We start from the raw sequence: 17650 nt of genomic DNA on the forward strand, positions 1-17650 counted from the left end.
TATGACTTTTTATGTCAAAATTTGGACGACACACTAACCTATGACTTTTTTGTCTAATTTTGGACGAGATACTATACTATGACTTTTTTGTCTAATTTTGGACGACATACTAACCTATGGCGTTTTTGTCACATTTTGGAAGATATACTAAACCATGACTATTTTTGTCAAAATTCGGACAATATATCACAGTTAGGACATTTCAAAGAACCTTGCCCTCAATGGGTCTTGAATTGACGATCCGTGGCTTACTAGACTAGTGCCTTAACCATTAGGCCACTAGGTCAGTCATTATCACTGTGTCGACATACCAACCTCTGACTTTTTTGTCACGTTTTGCACGACTTACGAACCTATGAGTTTTTGGACGACATACTATACTATGAGTTTTTTGTCTCATTTTGGACGACATACTATACTATGACTTTTTTGTCAAAATTAGGATGACATACTATCCTATGACTTTTTTGTCACATTTTGGACGACATACTATACCATGACTTTTTTGTCAAAATTTGGACGACATACTATACTATGACTTTTTTGTCACATTTTGGACGACATGCTATACTATGACTTTTTTGTCAAAATTAGGACGACATACTATCCTATGACTTTTTTGTCACATTTTGGACGACATACTATACTATGACTTTTTTGTCAAAATTTGGACGACATACTTTACTATGACGTTTTTGTCACATTTTGGACGACATGCTATACTATGACTTTTTCGTCAAAATTTGGACGACATACTTTACTATGACGTTTTTGTCACATTTTGGACGACATACTAAACTATGACTTTTTTGTCAAAATTAGGACGACATACTATCCTATGACTTTTTTGTCACATTTTGGACGACATACTATACTATGACTTTTTTGTCAAAATTTGGACGACATACTATACTATGACTTTTTTGTCACATTTTGGACGACATACTAACCTATGACTTTTTTGTCAAAATTTGGATGACATGCTAACCTATGACTTTTTTGTCACATTTTGGACGACATACTAACCTATGACTTTTTTGTCACATTTTGGACGACATACTATACCATGACTTTTTTGTCAAAATTTGGTCGACATACTAACCTATGACTTTTTTGTCAAAATTAGGACGACATACTATACTATGACTTTTTTGTCACATTTTGGACGACATACTAACCTATGACTTTTTTATCAAAATTTGGATGACATGCTAACCTCTGACTTTTTTGTCACATTTTGGACGACATACTAACCTATGACTTTTTTGTTACATTTTGGACGACATACTATACTATGACTTTTTTGTCAAAATTAGGACGACATACTATCCTATGACGTTTTTGTCACATTTTGGATGACATGCTATACTATGACTTTTTTGTCAAAATTTGGACGACATACTTTACTATGACGTTTTTGTCACATTTTGGACGACATACTAAACTATGACTTTTTTGTCATAATTTGGATGACATGCTAACCTCTGACGTTTTTGTCAAAATTTGGACGACATACTTTACTATGACGTTTTTGTCACATTTTGGACGACATACTAAACTATGACTTTTTTGTCACATTTTGGACGACATACTAAACTATGACTTTTTTGTCAAAATTAGGATGACATACTATCCTATGACTTTTTTGTCAAAATTTGGACGACATACTACACTATGACGTTTTTGTCACATTTTGGACGACATACTAACCTATGACTTTTTTGTCACATTTTGGACGACATGCTATACTATGACTTTTTTGTCAAAATTAGGACGACATACTATCCTATGACTTTTTTGTCACATTTTGGACGACATACTATACTATGACTTTTTTGTCAAAATTTCGACGACATACTTTACTATGACGTTTTTGTCACATTTTGGACGACATACTAAACTATGACTTTTTTGTCATAATTTGGATGACATGCTAACCTATGACGTTTTTGTCAAAATTTGGACGACATACTTTACTATGACGTTTTTGTCACATTTTGGACGACATACTAAACTATGACTTTTTTGTCACATTTTGGACGACATACTAAACTATGACTTTTTTGTCAAAATTAGGATGACATACTATCCTATGACTTTTTTGTCACATTTTGGACGACATACTATACTATGACTTTTTTGTCAAAATTTGGACGACATACTTCACTATGACGTTTTTGTCACATTTTGGACGACATACTAACCTATGACTTTTTTGTCACATTTTGGACGACATGCTATACTATGACTTTTTTGTCAAAATTAGGACGACATACTATCCTATGACTTTTTTGTCACATTTTGGACGACATACTATACTATGACTTTTTTGTCAAAATTTGGACGACATACTTTACTATGACGTTTTTGTCACATTTTGGACGACATGCCATACTATGACTTTTTCGTCAAAATTTGGACGACATACTTTACTATGACGTTTTTGTCACATTTTGGACGACATACTAAACTATGACTTTTTTGTCAAAATTAGGACGACATACTATCCTATGACTTTTTTGTCACATTTTGGACGACATACTATCCTATGACTTTTTTGTCAAAATTAGGACGACATACTATCCTATGACTTTTTTGTCACATTTTGGACGACATACTATCCTATGACTCTTTTGTCACATTTTGGACGACATACTAACCTATGACTTTTTTGTCAAAATTTGGATGACATGCTAACCTATGACGTTTTTGTCAAAATTTGGACGACATACTATACTATGACTTTTTATGTCAAAATTTGGACAACACACTAACCTATGACTTTTTTGTCTAATTTTGGACGAGATACTATACTATGACTTTTTTGTCTAATTTTGGACGACATACTAACCTATGACTTTTTTGTCACATTTTGGACGACATACTATACTATGACTTTTTTGTCACATTTTGGACGACATACTAACCTATGGCGTTTTTGTCACATTTTGGAAGATATACTAAACCATGACTATTTTTGTCAAAATTCGGACAATATATCACAGTTAGGACATTTCAAAGAACCTTGCCCTCAATGGGTCTTGAATTGACGATCCGTGGCTTACTAGACTAGTGCCTTAACCATTAGGCCACTAGGTCAGTCATTATCACTGTGTCGACATACCAACCTCTGACTTTTTTGTCACGTTTTGCACGACTTACGAACCTATGAGTTTTTGGACGACATACTATACTATGAGTTTTTTGTCTCATTTTGGACGACATACTATACTATGACTTTTTTGTCAAAATTAGGATGACATACTATCCTATGACTTTTTTGTCACATTTTGGACGACATACTATACTATGACTTTTTTGTCAAAATTTGGACGACATACTTTACTATGACGTTTTTGTCACATTTTGGACGACATGCTATACTATGACTTTTTCGTCAAAATTTGGACGACATACTTTACTATGACGTTTTTGTCACATTTTGGACGACATACTAAACTATGACTTTTTTGTCAAAATTAGGACGACATACTATCCTATGACTTTTTTGTCACATTTTGGACGACATACTATACTATGACTTTTTTGTCAAAATTTGGACGACATACTATACTATGACTTTTTTGTCACATTTTGGACGACATACTAACCTATGACTTTTTTGTCAAAATTTGGATGACATGCTAACCTATGACTTTTTTGTCACATTTTGGACGACATACTAACCTATGACTTTTTTGTCACATTTTGGACGACATACTATACCATGACTTTTTTGTCAAAATTTGGTCGACATACTAACCTATGACTTTTTTGTCAAAATTAGGACGACATACTATACTATGACTTTTTTGTCACATTTTGGACGACATACTAACCTATGACTTTTTTATCAAAATTTGGATGACATGCTAACCTCTGACTTTTTTGTCACATTTTGGACGACATACTAACCTATGACTTTTTTGTTACATTTTGGACGACATACTATACTATGACTTTTTTGTCAAAATTAGGACGACATACTATCCTATGACGTTTTTGTCACATTTTGGATGACATGCTATACTATGACTTTTTTGTCAAAATTTGGACGTCATACTTTACTATGACGTTTTTGTCACATTTTGGACGACATACTAACCTATGACTTTTTTGTCAAAATTTGGATGACATGCTAACCTATGACGTTTTTGTCAAAATTTGGACGACACACTAACCTATGACTTTTTTGTCTAATTTTGGACGAGATACTATACTATGACTTTTTTGTCAAAATTTGGATGACATGCTATACTATGACGTTTTTGTCACAATTTGGACGACATACTAACCTATGACTTTTTTGTCAAAATTTGGATGACATGCTAACCTATGACGTTTTTATCAAAATTTGGACGACACACTAACCTATGACTTTTTTGTCTAATTTTGGACGAGATACTATACTATGACTTTTTGTCACATTTTGGACGACATACTATACTATGACTTTTTTGTCAAAATTTCGACGACATACTTTACTATGACGTTTTTGTCACATTTTGGACGACATACTAAACTATGACTTTTTTGTCAAAATTTGGACGACATACTATACTATGACTTTTTTGTCACATTTTGGACGACATACTAACCTATGGCGTTTTTGTCACATTTTGGACGATATACTAAACCATGACTTTTTTTGTCAAAATTCGGACGATATATCACTGTTAGGACATTTCAAAGAACCTTGCCCTCAATGGGTCTTGAATTGACGATCCATGGCTTACTAGACTAGTGCCGTAACCATTAGGCCACAGGGTTAGTCATTATCACTGTGTCGAACTACCAACCTCTGACTTTTTTGTCACGTTTTGCACGACTTACGAACCTATGAGTTTTTGGACGACATACTATACTATGAGTTTTTTGTCTCATTTTGGACAACATACTATACTATGACTTTTTTGTCAAAATTAGGACGACATACTATCCTATGACTTTTTTGTCACATTTTGGACGACATACTATACTATGACTTTTTTGTCACATTTTGGACGACATACTATACTATGACTTTTTTGTCAAAATTTGGACATCATACTTTACTATGACTTTTTTGTCAAAATTTGGACGACATACTATACTATGACTTTTTTGTCACATTTTGGACGACATGCTATACTATGACTTTTTTGTCAAAATTAGGACGACATACTATCCTATGACTTTTTTGTCACATTTTGGACGACATACTATACTATGACTTTTTTGTCAAAATTTGGACATCATACTTTACTATGACTTTTTTGTCAAAATTTGGACGACATACTATACTATGACTTTTTTGTCACATTTTGGACGACATGCTATACTATGACTTTTTTGTCAAAATTAGGACGACATACTATCCTATGACTTTTTTGTCACATTTTGGACGACATACTATACTATGACTTTTTTGTCAAAATTTGGACGACATACTTTACTATGACGTTTTTGTCACATTTTGGACGACATGCTATACTATGACTTTTTCGTCAAAATTTGGACGACATACTTTACTATGACGTTTTTGTCACATTTTGGACGACATACTAAACTATGACTTTTTTGTCAAAATTAGGACGACATACTATCCTATGACTTTTTTGTCACATTTTGGACGACATACTATCCTATGACTTTTTTGTCAAAATTTGGACGACATACTATACTATGACTTTTTTGTCACATTTTGGACGACATACTAACCTATGACTTTTTTGTCAAAATTTGGATGACATGCTAACCTATGACGTTTTTGTCAAAATTTGGATGACAAACTATACTATGACTTTGTATGTAAAATTTGGACGACACACTAATCTATGACTTTTTTGTCTAATTTTGGACGAGATACTATACTATGACTTTTTTGTCTAATTTTGGACGACATACTAACCTATGACTTTTTTGTCACATTTTGGACGACATACTATACTATGACTTTTTTGTCACATTTTGGACGACATACTAACCTATGACTTTTTTGTCAAAATTTGGATGACATGCTAACCTATGACGTTTTTGTCAAAATTTGGACGACACACTAACCTATGACTTTTTTGTCTAATTTTGGACGAGATACTATACTTTGACTTTTTTGTCACATTTTGGACGACATACTAACCTATGACTTTTTTGTCAAAATTTGGATGACATGCTAACCTATGACGTTTTTGTCAAAATTTGGACGACATACTATACTATGACTTTTTTGTCAAAATTTGGACATCATACTTTACTATGACTTTTTTGTCAAAATTTGGACGACATACTATACTATGACTTTTTTGTCACATTTTGGACGACATGCTATACTATGACTTTTTTGTCAAAATTAGGACGACATACTATCCTATGACTTTTTTGTCACATTTTGGACGACATACTATACTATGACTTTTTTGTCAAAATTTGGACATCATACTTTACTATGACTTTTTTGTCAAAATTTGGACGACATACTATACTATGACTTTTTTGTCACATTTTGGACGACATGCTATACTATGACTTTTTTGTCAAAATTAGGACGACATACTATCCTATGACTTTTTTGTCACATTTTGGACGACATACTATACTATGACTTTTTTGTCAAAATTTGGACGACATACTTTACTATGACGTTTTTGTCACATTTTGGACGACATGCTATACTATGACTTTTTCGTCAAAATTTGGACGACATACTTTACTATGACGTTTTTGTCACATTTTGGACGACATACTAAACTATGACTTTTTTGTCAAAATTAGGACGACATACTATCCTATGACTTTTTTGTCACATTTTGGACGACATACTATCCTATGACTTTTTTGTCAAAATTTGGACGACATACTATACTATGACTTTTTTGTCACATTTTGGACGACATACTAACCTATGACTTTTTTGTCAAAATTTGGATGACATGCTAACCTATGACGTTTTTGTCAAAATTTGGATGACAAACTATACTATGACTTTGTATGTAAAATTTGGACGACACACTAATCTATGACTTTTTTGTCTAATTTTGGACGAGATACTATACTATGACTTTTTTGTCTAATTTTGGACGACATACTAACCTATGACTTTTTTGTCACATTTTGGACGACATACTATACTATGACTTTTTTGTCACATTTTGGACGACATACTAACCTATGACTTTTTTGTCAAAATTTGGATGACATGCTAACCTATGACGTTTTTGTCAAAATTTGGACGACACACTAACCTATGACTTTTTTGTCTAATTTTGGACGAGATACTATACTTTGACTTTTTTGTCACATTTTGGACGACATACTAACCTATGACTTTTTTGTCAAAATTTGGATGACATGCTAACCTATGACGTTTTTGTCAAAATTTGGACGACATACTATACTATGGCTTTTTATGTCAAAATTTGGACGACACACTAACCTATGACTTTTTTGTCTAATTTTGGACGAGATACTATACTATGACTTTTTTGTCACATTTTGGACGACATACTAACCAATTACTTTTTTGTCACATTTTGGACGACATACTATACTATGACTTTTTTGTCACATTTTGGACGACATACTTACCTATGGCGTTTTTGTCACATTTTGGACGATATACTAAACCATGACTTTTTTTGTCAAAATTCGGACGATATATCACAGTTAGGACATTTCAAAGAACCTTGCCCTCAATGGGTCTTGAATTGACGATCCGTGGCATACTAGACTAGTGCCTTAACCATGAGGCCACTAGGTCAGTCATTATCACTGTGTCGACATACCAACCTCTGACTTTTTTGTCACGTTTTGCACGACTTACGAACCTATGAGTTTTTGGACGACATACTTCACTATGAGTTTTTTGTCTCATTTTGGACGACATACTATACTATGACTTTTTTGTCAAAATTAGGACGACATACTATCCTATGACTTTTTTGTCACATTTTGGACGACATACTATACCATGACTTTTTTGTCAAAATTTGGACGACATACTTCACTATGACGTTTTTGTCACATTTTGGACAACATACTAACCTATGATTTTTTTGTCAAAATTTGGACGACATACTATACTATGACTTTTTTGTCACATTTTGGACGACATGCTATACTATGACTTTTTTGTCAAAATTAGGACGACATACTATCCTATGACTTTTTTGTCACATTTTGGACGACATACTTTACTATGACGTTTTTGTCACATTTTGGACGACATGCTATACTATGACTTTTTCGTCAAAATGTGGACGACATACTTTACTATGACGTTTTTGTCACATTTTGGACGACATACTAAACTATGACTTTTTTGTCAAAATTAGGACGACATACTATCCTATGACTTTTTTGTCACATTTTGGACGACATACTATACTATGACTTTTTTGTCAAAATTTTGACGACATACTATACTATGACTTTTTTGTCACATTTTGGACGACATACTAACCTATGACTCTTTTTGTCAAAATTTGGATGACATGCTTACCTATGACTTTTTTGTCACATTTTTGACGACATACTAACCTATGACTTTTTTGTCACATTTTGGACGACATACTATACCATGACTTTTTTGTCAAAATTCGGTCAACATTCTAACCTATGACTTTTTTGTCAAAATTAGGACGACATACTATACTATGACTTTTTTGTCACATTTTGGACGACATACTAACCTATGACTTTTTTATCAAAATTTGGATGACATGCTAAGCTCTGACTTTTTTGTCACATTTTGGACGACATACTAACCTATGACTTTTTTGTCACATTTTGGACGACATACTATACCATGACTTTTTTGTCAAAATTTGGACGACATACTAACCTATGACTTTTTTGTCACATTTTGGACGACATACTAACCTATGACTTTTTTGTCACATTTTGGACGACATACTATACTATGACTTTTTTGTCACATTTTGGACGACATACTATACTATGACTTTTTTGTCAAAATTTCGACGACATACTTTACTATGAAGTTTTTGTCACATTTTGGACGACATACTAAACTATGACTTTTTTGTCAAAATTAGGACGACATACTATCCTATGACTTTTTGGTTACATTTTGGACGACATACTATACTATGACTTTTTTGTCAAAATTTGGACGACATACTTTACTATGACGTTTTTGTCACATTTTGGACGACATACTAAACTATGACTTTTTTGTCACATTTTGGACGACATACTAACCTATGACTTTTTTGTCAAATTTTGGACGACATACTAAACTATGACTTTTTTGTCACATTTTGGACGACATACTAACCTATGACTTTTTTGTCAAAATTTGGACGACATACTAACCTATGACTTTTTTGTCACATTTTGGACGACATACTATACTATGACTTTTTTGTCACATTTTGGACGACATGCTATACTATGACTTTTTTGTCAAAATTAGGACGACATACTATCCTATGACTTTTTTGTCACATTTTGGACGACATACTATACTATGACTTTTTTGTCAAAATTTCGACGACATACTTTACTATGACGTTTTTGTCACATTTTGGACGACATACTAAACTATGACTTTTTTGTCACATTTTGGACGACATACTATAGTATGACTTTTTTGTCAAAATTTGGACGACATACTTTACTATGACGTTTTTGTCACATTTTGGACGACATACTAAACTATGACTTTTTTGTCAAAATTCGGATGACATACTATACTATGACTTTTTATGTCAAAATTTGGACGACATACTAACCTATGACGTTTTTGTCACATTTTGGACGACATGCTATACTATGACTTTTTTGTCAAAATTTGGATGACATGCTAACCTATGACTTTTTTGTCACATTTTGGACGACATACTAACCTATGGCGTTTTTGTCACATTTTGGACGACATGCTATACTATGACTTTTTCGTCAAAATTTGGACGACATACTTTACTATGACGTTTTTGTCACATTTTGGACGACATACTAAACTATGACTTTTTTGTCAAAATTAGGACGACATACTATGACTTTTTTGTCACATTTTGGACGACATACTATACTATGACTTTTTTGTCAAAATTTGGACGACATACTATACTATGACTTTTTTGTCACATTTTGGACGACATACTAACCTATGACTTTTTTGTCAAAATTTGGATGACATGCTAACCTATGACTTTTTTGTCACATTTTTGACGACATACTAACCTATGACTTTTTTGTCACATTTTGGACGACATACTATACCATGACTTTTTTGTCAAAATTTGGTCGACATACTAACCTATGACTTTTTTGTCAAAATTAGGACGACATACTATACTATGACTTTTTTGTCACATTTTGGACGACATACTAACCTATGACTTTTTTATCAAAATTTGGATGACATGCTAACCTCTGACTTTTTTGTCACATTTTGGACGACATACTAACCTATGACTTTTTTGTCACATTTTGGACGACATACTATACCATGACTTTTTTGTCAAAATTTGGACGACATACTAACCTATGACTTTTTTGTCACATTTTGGACGACATACTAACCTATGACTTTTTTGTCACATTTTGGACGACATACTATACTATGACTTTTTTGTCAAAATTAGGACGACATACTATCCTATGACTTTTTTGTCACATTTTGGACGACATACTATACTATGACTTTTTTGTCAAAATTTGGACGTCATACTTTACTATGACGTTTTTGTCACATTTTGGACGACATACTAACCTATGACTTTTTTGTCATAATTTGGATGACATGCTAACCTATGACGTTTTTGTCAAAATTTGGACGACACACTAACCTATGACTTTTTTGTCTAATTTTGGACGAGATACTATACTATGACTTTTTTGTCACATTTTGGACGACATACTAACCTATGACTTTTTTGTCACATTTTGGACGACATACTAACCTATGACTTTTTTGTCACATTTTGGACGACATACTTTACTATGACTTTTTTGTCACATTTTGGACGACATACTATACTATGACTTTTTTGTCAAAATTTGGACGACATACTTTACTATGACTTTTTTGTCACATTTTGGACGACATACTATACTATGACTTTTTTGTCACATTTTGGACGACATACTAACCTATGACTTTTTTATCAAAATTTGGATGACATGCTAACCTCTGACTTTTTTGTCACATTTTGGACGACATACTAACCTATGACTTTTTTGTCACATTTTGGACGACATACTATACCATGACTTTTTTGTCAAAATTTGGACGACATACTAACCTATGACTTTTTTGTCACATTTTGGACGACATACTAACCTATGACTTTTTTGTCACATTTTGGACGACATACTATACTATGACTTTTTTGTCAAAATTAGGACGACATACTATCCTATGACTTTTTTGTCACATTTTGGACGACATACTATACTATGACTTTTTTGTCAAAATTTGGACGTCATACTTTACTATGACGTTTTTGTCACATTTTGGACGACATACTAACCTATGACTTTTTTGTCATAATTTGGATGACATGCTAACCTATGACGTTTTTGTCAAAATTTGGACGACACACTAACCTATGACTTTTTTGTCTAATTTTGGACGAGATACTATACTATGACTTTTTTGTCACATTTTGGACGACATACTAACCTATGACTTTTTTGTCACATTTTGGACGACATACTAACCTATGACTTTTTTGTCACATTTTGGACGACATACTATACTATGACTTTTTTGTCACATTTTGGACGACATACTATACTATGACTTTTTTGTCAAAATTTGGACGACATACTTTACTATGACTTTTTTGTCACATTTTGGACGACATACTAACCTATGACTTTTTTGTCACATTTTGGACGACATGCTATACTATGACTTTTTTGTCAAAATTTGGATGACATGCTAACCTATGACTTTTTTGTCACATTTTGGACGACATACTAACCTATGGCGTTTTTGTCACATTTTGGACGACATACTAACCTATGACTTTTTTGTCACATTTTGGACGACATACTATACTATGACTTTTTTGTCACATTTTGTACGACATGCTATACTATGACTTTTTCGTCAAAATTTGGACGACATACTTTACTATGACGTTTTTGTCACATTTTGGACGACATACTAAACTATGACTTTTTTGTCAAAATTTGGACGACATACTATACTATGACTTTTTTGTCACATTTTGGACGACATACTAACCTATGACTTTTTTGTCAAAATTTGGATGACATGCTAACCTATGACTTTTTTGTCACATTTTGGACGACATACTAACCTATGACTTTTTTGTCACATTTTGGACGACATACTATACTATGACTTTTTTGTCAAAATTAGGACGACATACTATCCTATGACTTTTTTGTCACATTTTGGACGACATACTATACTATGACTTTTTTGTCAAAATTTGGACGTCATACTTTACTATGACGTTTTTGTCACATTTTGGACGACATACTAACCTATGACTTTTTTGTCATAATTTGGATGACATGCTAACCTATGACGTTTTTGTCAAAATTTGGACGACACACTAACCTATGACTTTTTTGTCTAATTTTGGACGAGATACTATACTATGACTTTTTTGTCACATTTTGGACGACATACTAACCTATGACTTTTTTGTCACATTTTGGACGACATACTAACCTATGACTTTTTTGTCACATTTTGGACGACATACTATACTATGACTTTTTTGTCACATTTTGGACGACATACTATACTATGACTTTTTTGTCAAAATTTGGACGACATACTTTACTATGACTTTTTTGTCACATTTTGGACGACATACTAACCTATGACTTTTTTATCAAAATTTGGATGACATGCTAACCTCTGACTTTTTTGTCACATTTTGGACGACATACTAACCTATGACTTTTTTGTCACATTTTGGACGACATACTATACCATGACTTTTTTGTCAAAATTTGGACGACATACTAACCTATGACTTTTTTGTCACATTTTGGACGACATACTAACCTATGACTTTTTTGTCACATTTTGGACGACATAATATACTATGACTTTTTTGTCACATTTTGGACGACATACTATACTATGACTTTTTTGTCAAAATTTCGACGACATACTTTACTATGAAGTTTTTGTCACATTTTGGACGACATACTAAACTATGACTTTTTTGTCAAAATTAGGACGACATACTATCCTATGACTTTTTTGTTACATTTTGGACGACATACTATACTATGACTTTTTTGTCAAAATTTGGACGACATACTTTACTATGACGTTTTTGTCACATTTTGGACGACATGCTATACTATGACTTTTTTGTCAAAATTTGGATGACATGCTAACCTATGACTTTTTTGTCACATTTTGGACGACATACTAACCTATGGCGTTTTTGTCACATTTTGGACGACATACTAAACTATGACTTTTTCGTCAAAATTTGGACGACATACTTTACTATGACGTTTTTGTCACATTTTGGACGACATACTAAACTATGACTTTTTTGTCAAAATTAGGACGACATACTAATAACCCTATGACTTTTTTGTCACATTTTGGACGACATACTATACTATGACTTTTTTGTCAAAATTTGGACGACATACTATACTATGACTTTTTTGTCACATTTTGGACGACATACTAACCTATGACTTTTTTGTCAAAATTTGGATGACATGCTAACCTATGACTTTTTTGTCACATTTTGGACGACATACTAACCTATGACTTTTTTGTCACATTTTGGACGACATACTATACCATGACTTTTTTGTCAAAATTTGGTCGACATACTAACCTATGACTTTTTTGTCAAAATTAGGACGACATACTATACTATGACTTTTTTGTCACATTTTGGACGACATACTAACCTATGACTTTTTTGTCACATTTTGGACGACATAATATACTATGACTTTTTTGTCACATTTTGGACGACATACTATCCTATGACTTTTTTGTCAAAATTTCGACGACATACTTTACTATGAAGTTTTGTCACATTTTGGACGACATACTAAACTATGACTTTTTTGTCAAAATTAGGAAGACATACTATCCTATGACTTTTTTGTCACATTTTGGACGACATACTATACTATGACTTTTTTGTCAAAATTTGGACGACATACTTTACTATGACGTTTCTGTCACATTTTGGACGACATGCTATACTATGACTTTTTTGTCAAAATTTGGATGACATGCTAACCTATGACTTTTTTGTCACATTTTGGACGACATACTAACCTATGGCGTTTTTGTCACATTTTGGACGACATACTAACCTATGACTTTTTTGTCACATTTTGGACGACATACTATACTATGACTTTTTTGTCACATTTTGGACGACATGCTATACTATGACTTTTTCGTCAAAATTTGGACGACATACTTTACTATGAAATTTTTGTCACATTTTGGACGACATACTATACTATGACTTTTTTGTCAAAATTTGGACGACATACTTTACTATGACGTTTTTGTCACATTTTGGACGACATACTAAACTATGACTTTTTTGTCACATTTTGGACGACATACTAACCTATGACTTTTTTGTCAAAATTTGGATGACATACTATACTATGACTTTTTATGTCAAAATTTGGACGACATACTAACCTATGACTTCTTTGTCACATTTTGGACGACATACTAACCTATGACTTTTTTGTCAAAATTTGGATGACATGCTTACCTATGACTTTTTTGTCACATTTTTGACGACATACTAAACTATGACTTTTTTGTCACATTTTGGACGACATACTAACCTATGACTTTTTTGTCAAAATTTGGATGACATACTAAACTATGACTTTTTTGTCACATTTTGGACGACATACTAACCTATGACTTTTTTGTCAAATTTTGGACGACATACTAAACTATGACTTTTTTGTCACATTTTGGACGACATACTAACCTATGACTTTTTTGTCAAAATTTGGACGACATACTAACCTATGACTTTTTTGTCACATTTTGGACGACATACTATACTATGACTTTTTTGTCACATTTTGGACGACATGCTATACTATGACTTTTTTGTCAAAATTAGGACGACATACTATCCTATGACTTTTTTGTCACATTTTGGACGACATACTATACTATGACTTTTTTGTCAAAATTTCGACGACATACTTTACTATGACGTTTTTGTCACATTTTGGACGACATACTAAACTATGACTTTTTTGTCACATTTTGGACGACATACTATAGTATGACTTTTTTGTCAAAATTTTGACGACATACTTTACTATGACGTTTTTGTCACATTTTGGACGACATACTAACCTATGACTTTTTTGTCAAAATTTGGATGACATACTATACTATGACTTTTTATGTAAAAATTTGGACGACATACTAACCTATGACTTTTTGTCTAATTTTGGACGAGATACTATACTATGACTTTTTTGTCACATTTTGGACGACATACTAACCTATGACTTTTTTTTTAAATTTTCCAGTGAGATTTGAACACACAATGTTTTGTGTAGCGATGCAACATCCTTGTCCACTTCTCTATCTATAGCGCTGGGGATCCTTCCGACAGGGATAGAGGATCACATGAAATAAGTTAATTGATGAAGGATCAAACAGTTTGTCCTCTAATTAAATTATGAAATCTTGGTGAATTTTTGGACGGCATACTAAACTATGACATTTTGGTGCGATTTTCGATAACAAACAAGGCAATCAGAGATGGCAGACTTCACCCTATTCATTCAACAAGCCTCTGTCGGCCTGTTTGTGTAACACACTCTGTGGCGCAACGGTAGAGTGTCTGACTGCAGATCAGATGGTTGTGTGTTGGAATCCATGTCAGGGTCGAAATTCTTCGGCAACGTGTGCGTCCATCACAAATTCTGACAAGCCTCTGTTGGCCTTGGTTGCTCATATAGCAAGCAAGTGCATAAGCACACACAGACAGAGCCACCAAAAATAATACTATGACATTTTGGACAACATACTAAACTATGACTTTTTGGTGACTTTCGTCAGATACGAAGACGGTTTCTTGTTGGCCAACCCAGGCAGTGTTGACCTGGCTGAGAGGCGGCCATTGGACGAAGAGAACGAGCACCTGCGGGACGTTGCCTTCTCCCTGCGCTCGGCCATGGCCACAGAGCGGTCCAAGAGGGAGAGTGCAGAGAGGGAGTGCACTGCCGTGCTGCAGGAGTTCGAGCGCCTGGAGCAACGTCTCTTAGGAGCAGAGGGCTGCCAGCTGCGGGTTCAGGAACTTGAGGCAGAGCTCCATGAGATGCAGCAGCTGAGGAAGTCCAGGATGTGTCTGATGGAAGACATGGAGGACAGCCTTGAGACACTGCTCAACAATGGCCCTGAGACAGACACCCCAGAGGTTTGCACTGTGCCGGACGAGGGAGGTGATGGAGGAGCTGGAGAGGCAGGAGGCACAGGGCAGCAGGGCGGCCCGGTGAGGAAAAGCTGCAGCGACACAGCGCTGAACGCCATCTCATCTCGAGATGCTTCAGGCAGACGTCAGGGCAGTTATGCCATGCATGCCAACGGCGTGCGCAAACGAGGCATGTCCATCCTCAGCGAGGTGGACGAGCAGTACCACGCCCTGCTCGAAAAGTACGAGGAGCTGCTGGGGAAATGCCGGCGCCACGAGGAAAGCCTGTGCCACACGGGGGTGCAGACATCGAGGCCCGTCTCCAGAGACCCGTCCATGAAGGAGTACAGCATGGTCTCTGCGGGGCCTTCGACATCTGTCGCCACGCCTCCCACACCCCCCCAAACTCCCTCCACCCCGGAGGCCCTGGAGGGGATCAGCAGGCAGGTGGAGCAGGTGGACAAAAGGCTGAGCCAGAACACGCCAGAATACAAGGCGCTGTTCAAGGAGATCTTCTCCCGCCTGCAGAAGACCAAGAGTGACATGAACTCCACCAAGAGCAGAAAGACTCACAAATGAGCTGGAGTTCCTTATCATGAACACTCGCACTACATGCTCTAAATACAGTAATTACATTTGACTGGCATTAATTTATCTTTCTTTTTTGTTGAACATTTGCCTGCTCATGACCTTTAAGGGTTGAACCTTTTACGTCATGCACTTAGATGATTGATAATAATAATAATAATAATAATAATAATGATGACTATTAAGGGGATATCTCCAATTCTATTTATGGAAAATATTAAAGCTAAACAATTGTTAGGAAGGAAGGAAAAACATTTTTATTTGGTACTAGGGACATCTTCAACACAAAATGCTAAATTGGTAGGTTAACAATAAATCACACAAGCTTTTTCCAGCTTGGGGTGTTGAAGTTATATCAGTGATATTTAGACTAGTGTGTGGGTGTGTGTGTGAATTTTGGCTGCCAATGTGTACTGTTCATTTGTTTTTGATGGGGATTGTCCAGGGGATTCTTTGCTTATGTGGTTTAATCACATTGTTTGTACAGCATGTGTTGCAAGTAACATAAGGTAAGTTTATTTTTTGATACTGGGATTTGTTTGTTCTACAAAATCATCAGTTGTCCTTGTGAGACTAGGTTGGAATTTGTTTCTGTTAATCCAAATAAATGTTTCAAACGAGTTATTCTGTTCTTGAGCTGCTCAGGGAGGCAACAGATCACCCCCATGTTATAACCAGTA

General features: G+C 34.4%; 1 protein-coding gene across 1 annotated transcript in view; it reads left to right on the plus strand.

The window, feature by feature from the left end:
• The window catches only part of cdr2l (cerebellar degeneration-related protein 2-like), a 37787-nt gene extending 20148 nt beyond the window's left edge, over positions 1-17639 (plus strand). Inside the window, exon 5 of the mRNA XM_058653771.1 lies at positions 16031-17639. Coding sequence (XP_058509754.1) covers positions 16031-16961 — 931 coding nt within the window. The 3' untranslated portion in view covers positions 16962-17639. The remainder of the gene's footprint in view (positions 1-16030) is intronic.
• Positions 17640-17650: the final 11 nt, after the last annotated feature.

The sequence above is a fragment of the Solea solea genome, chromosome 16 (assembly GCF_958295425.1).
Source record: "Solea solea chromosome 16, fSolSol10.1, whole genome shotgun sequence".
NCBI lineage: Eukaryota > Metazoa > Chordata > Actinopteri > Pleuronectiformes > Soleidae > Solea > Solea solea.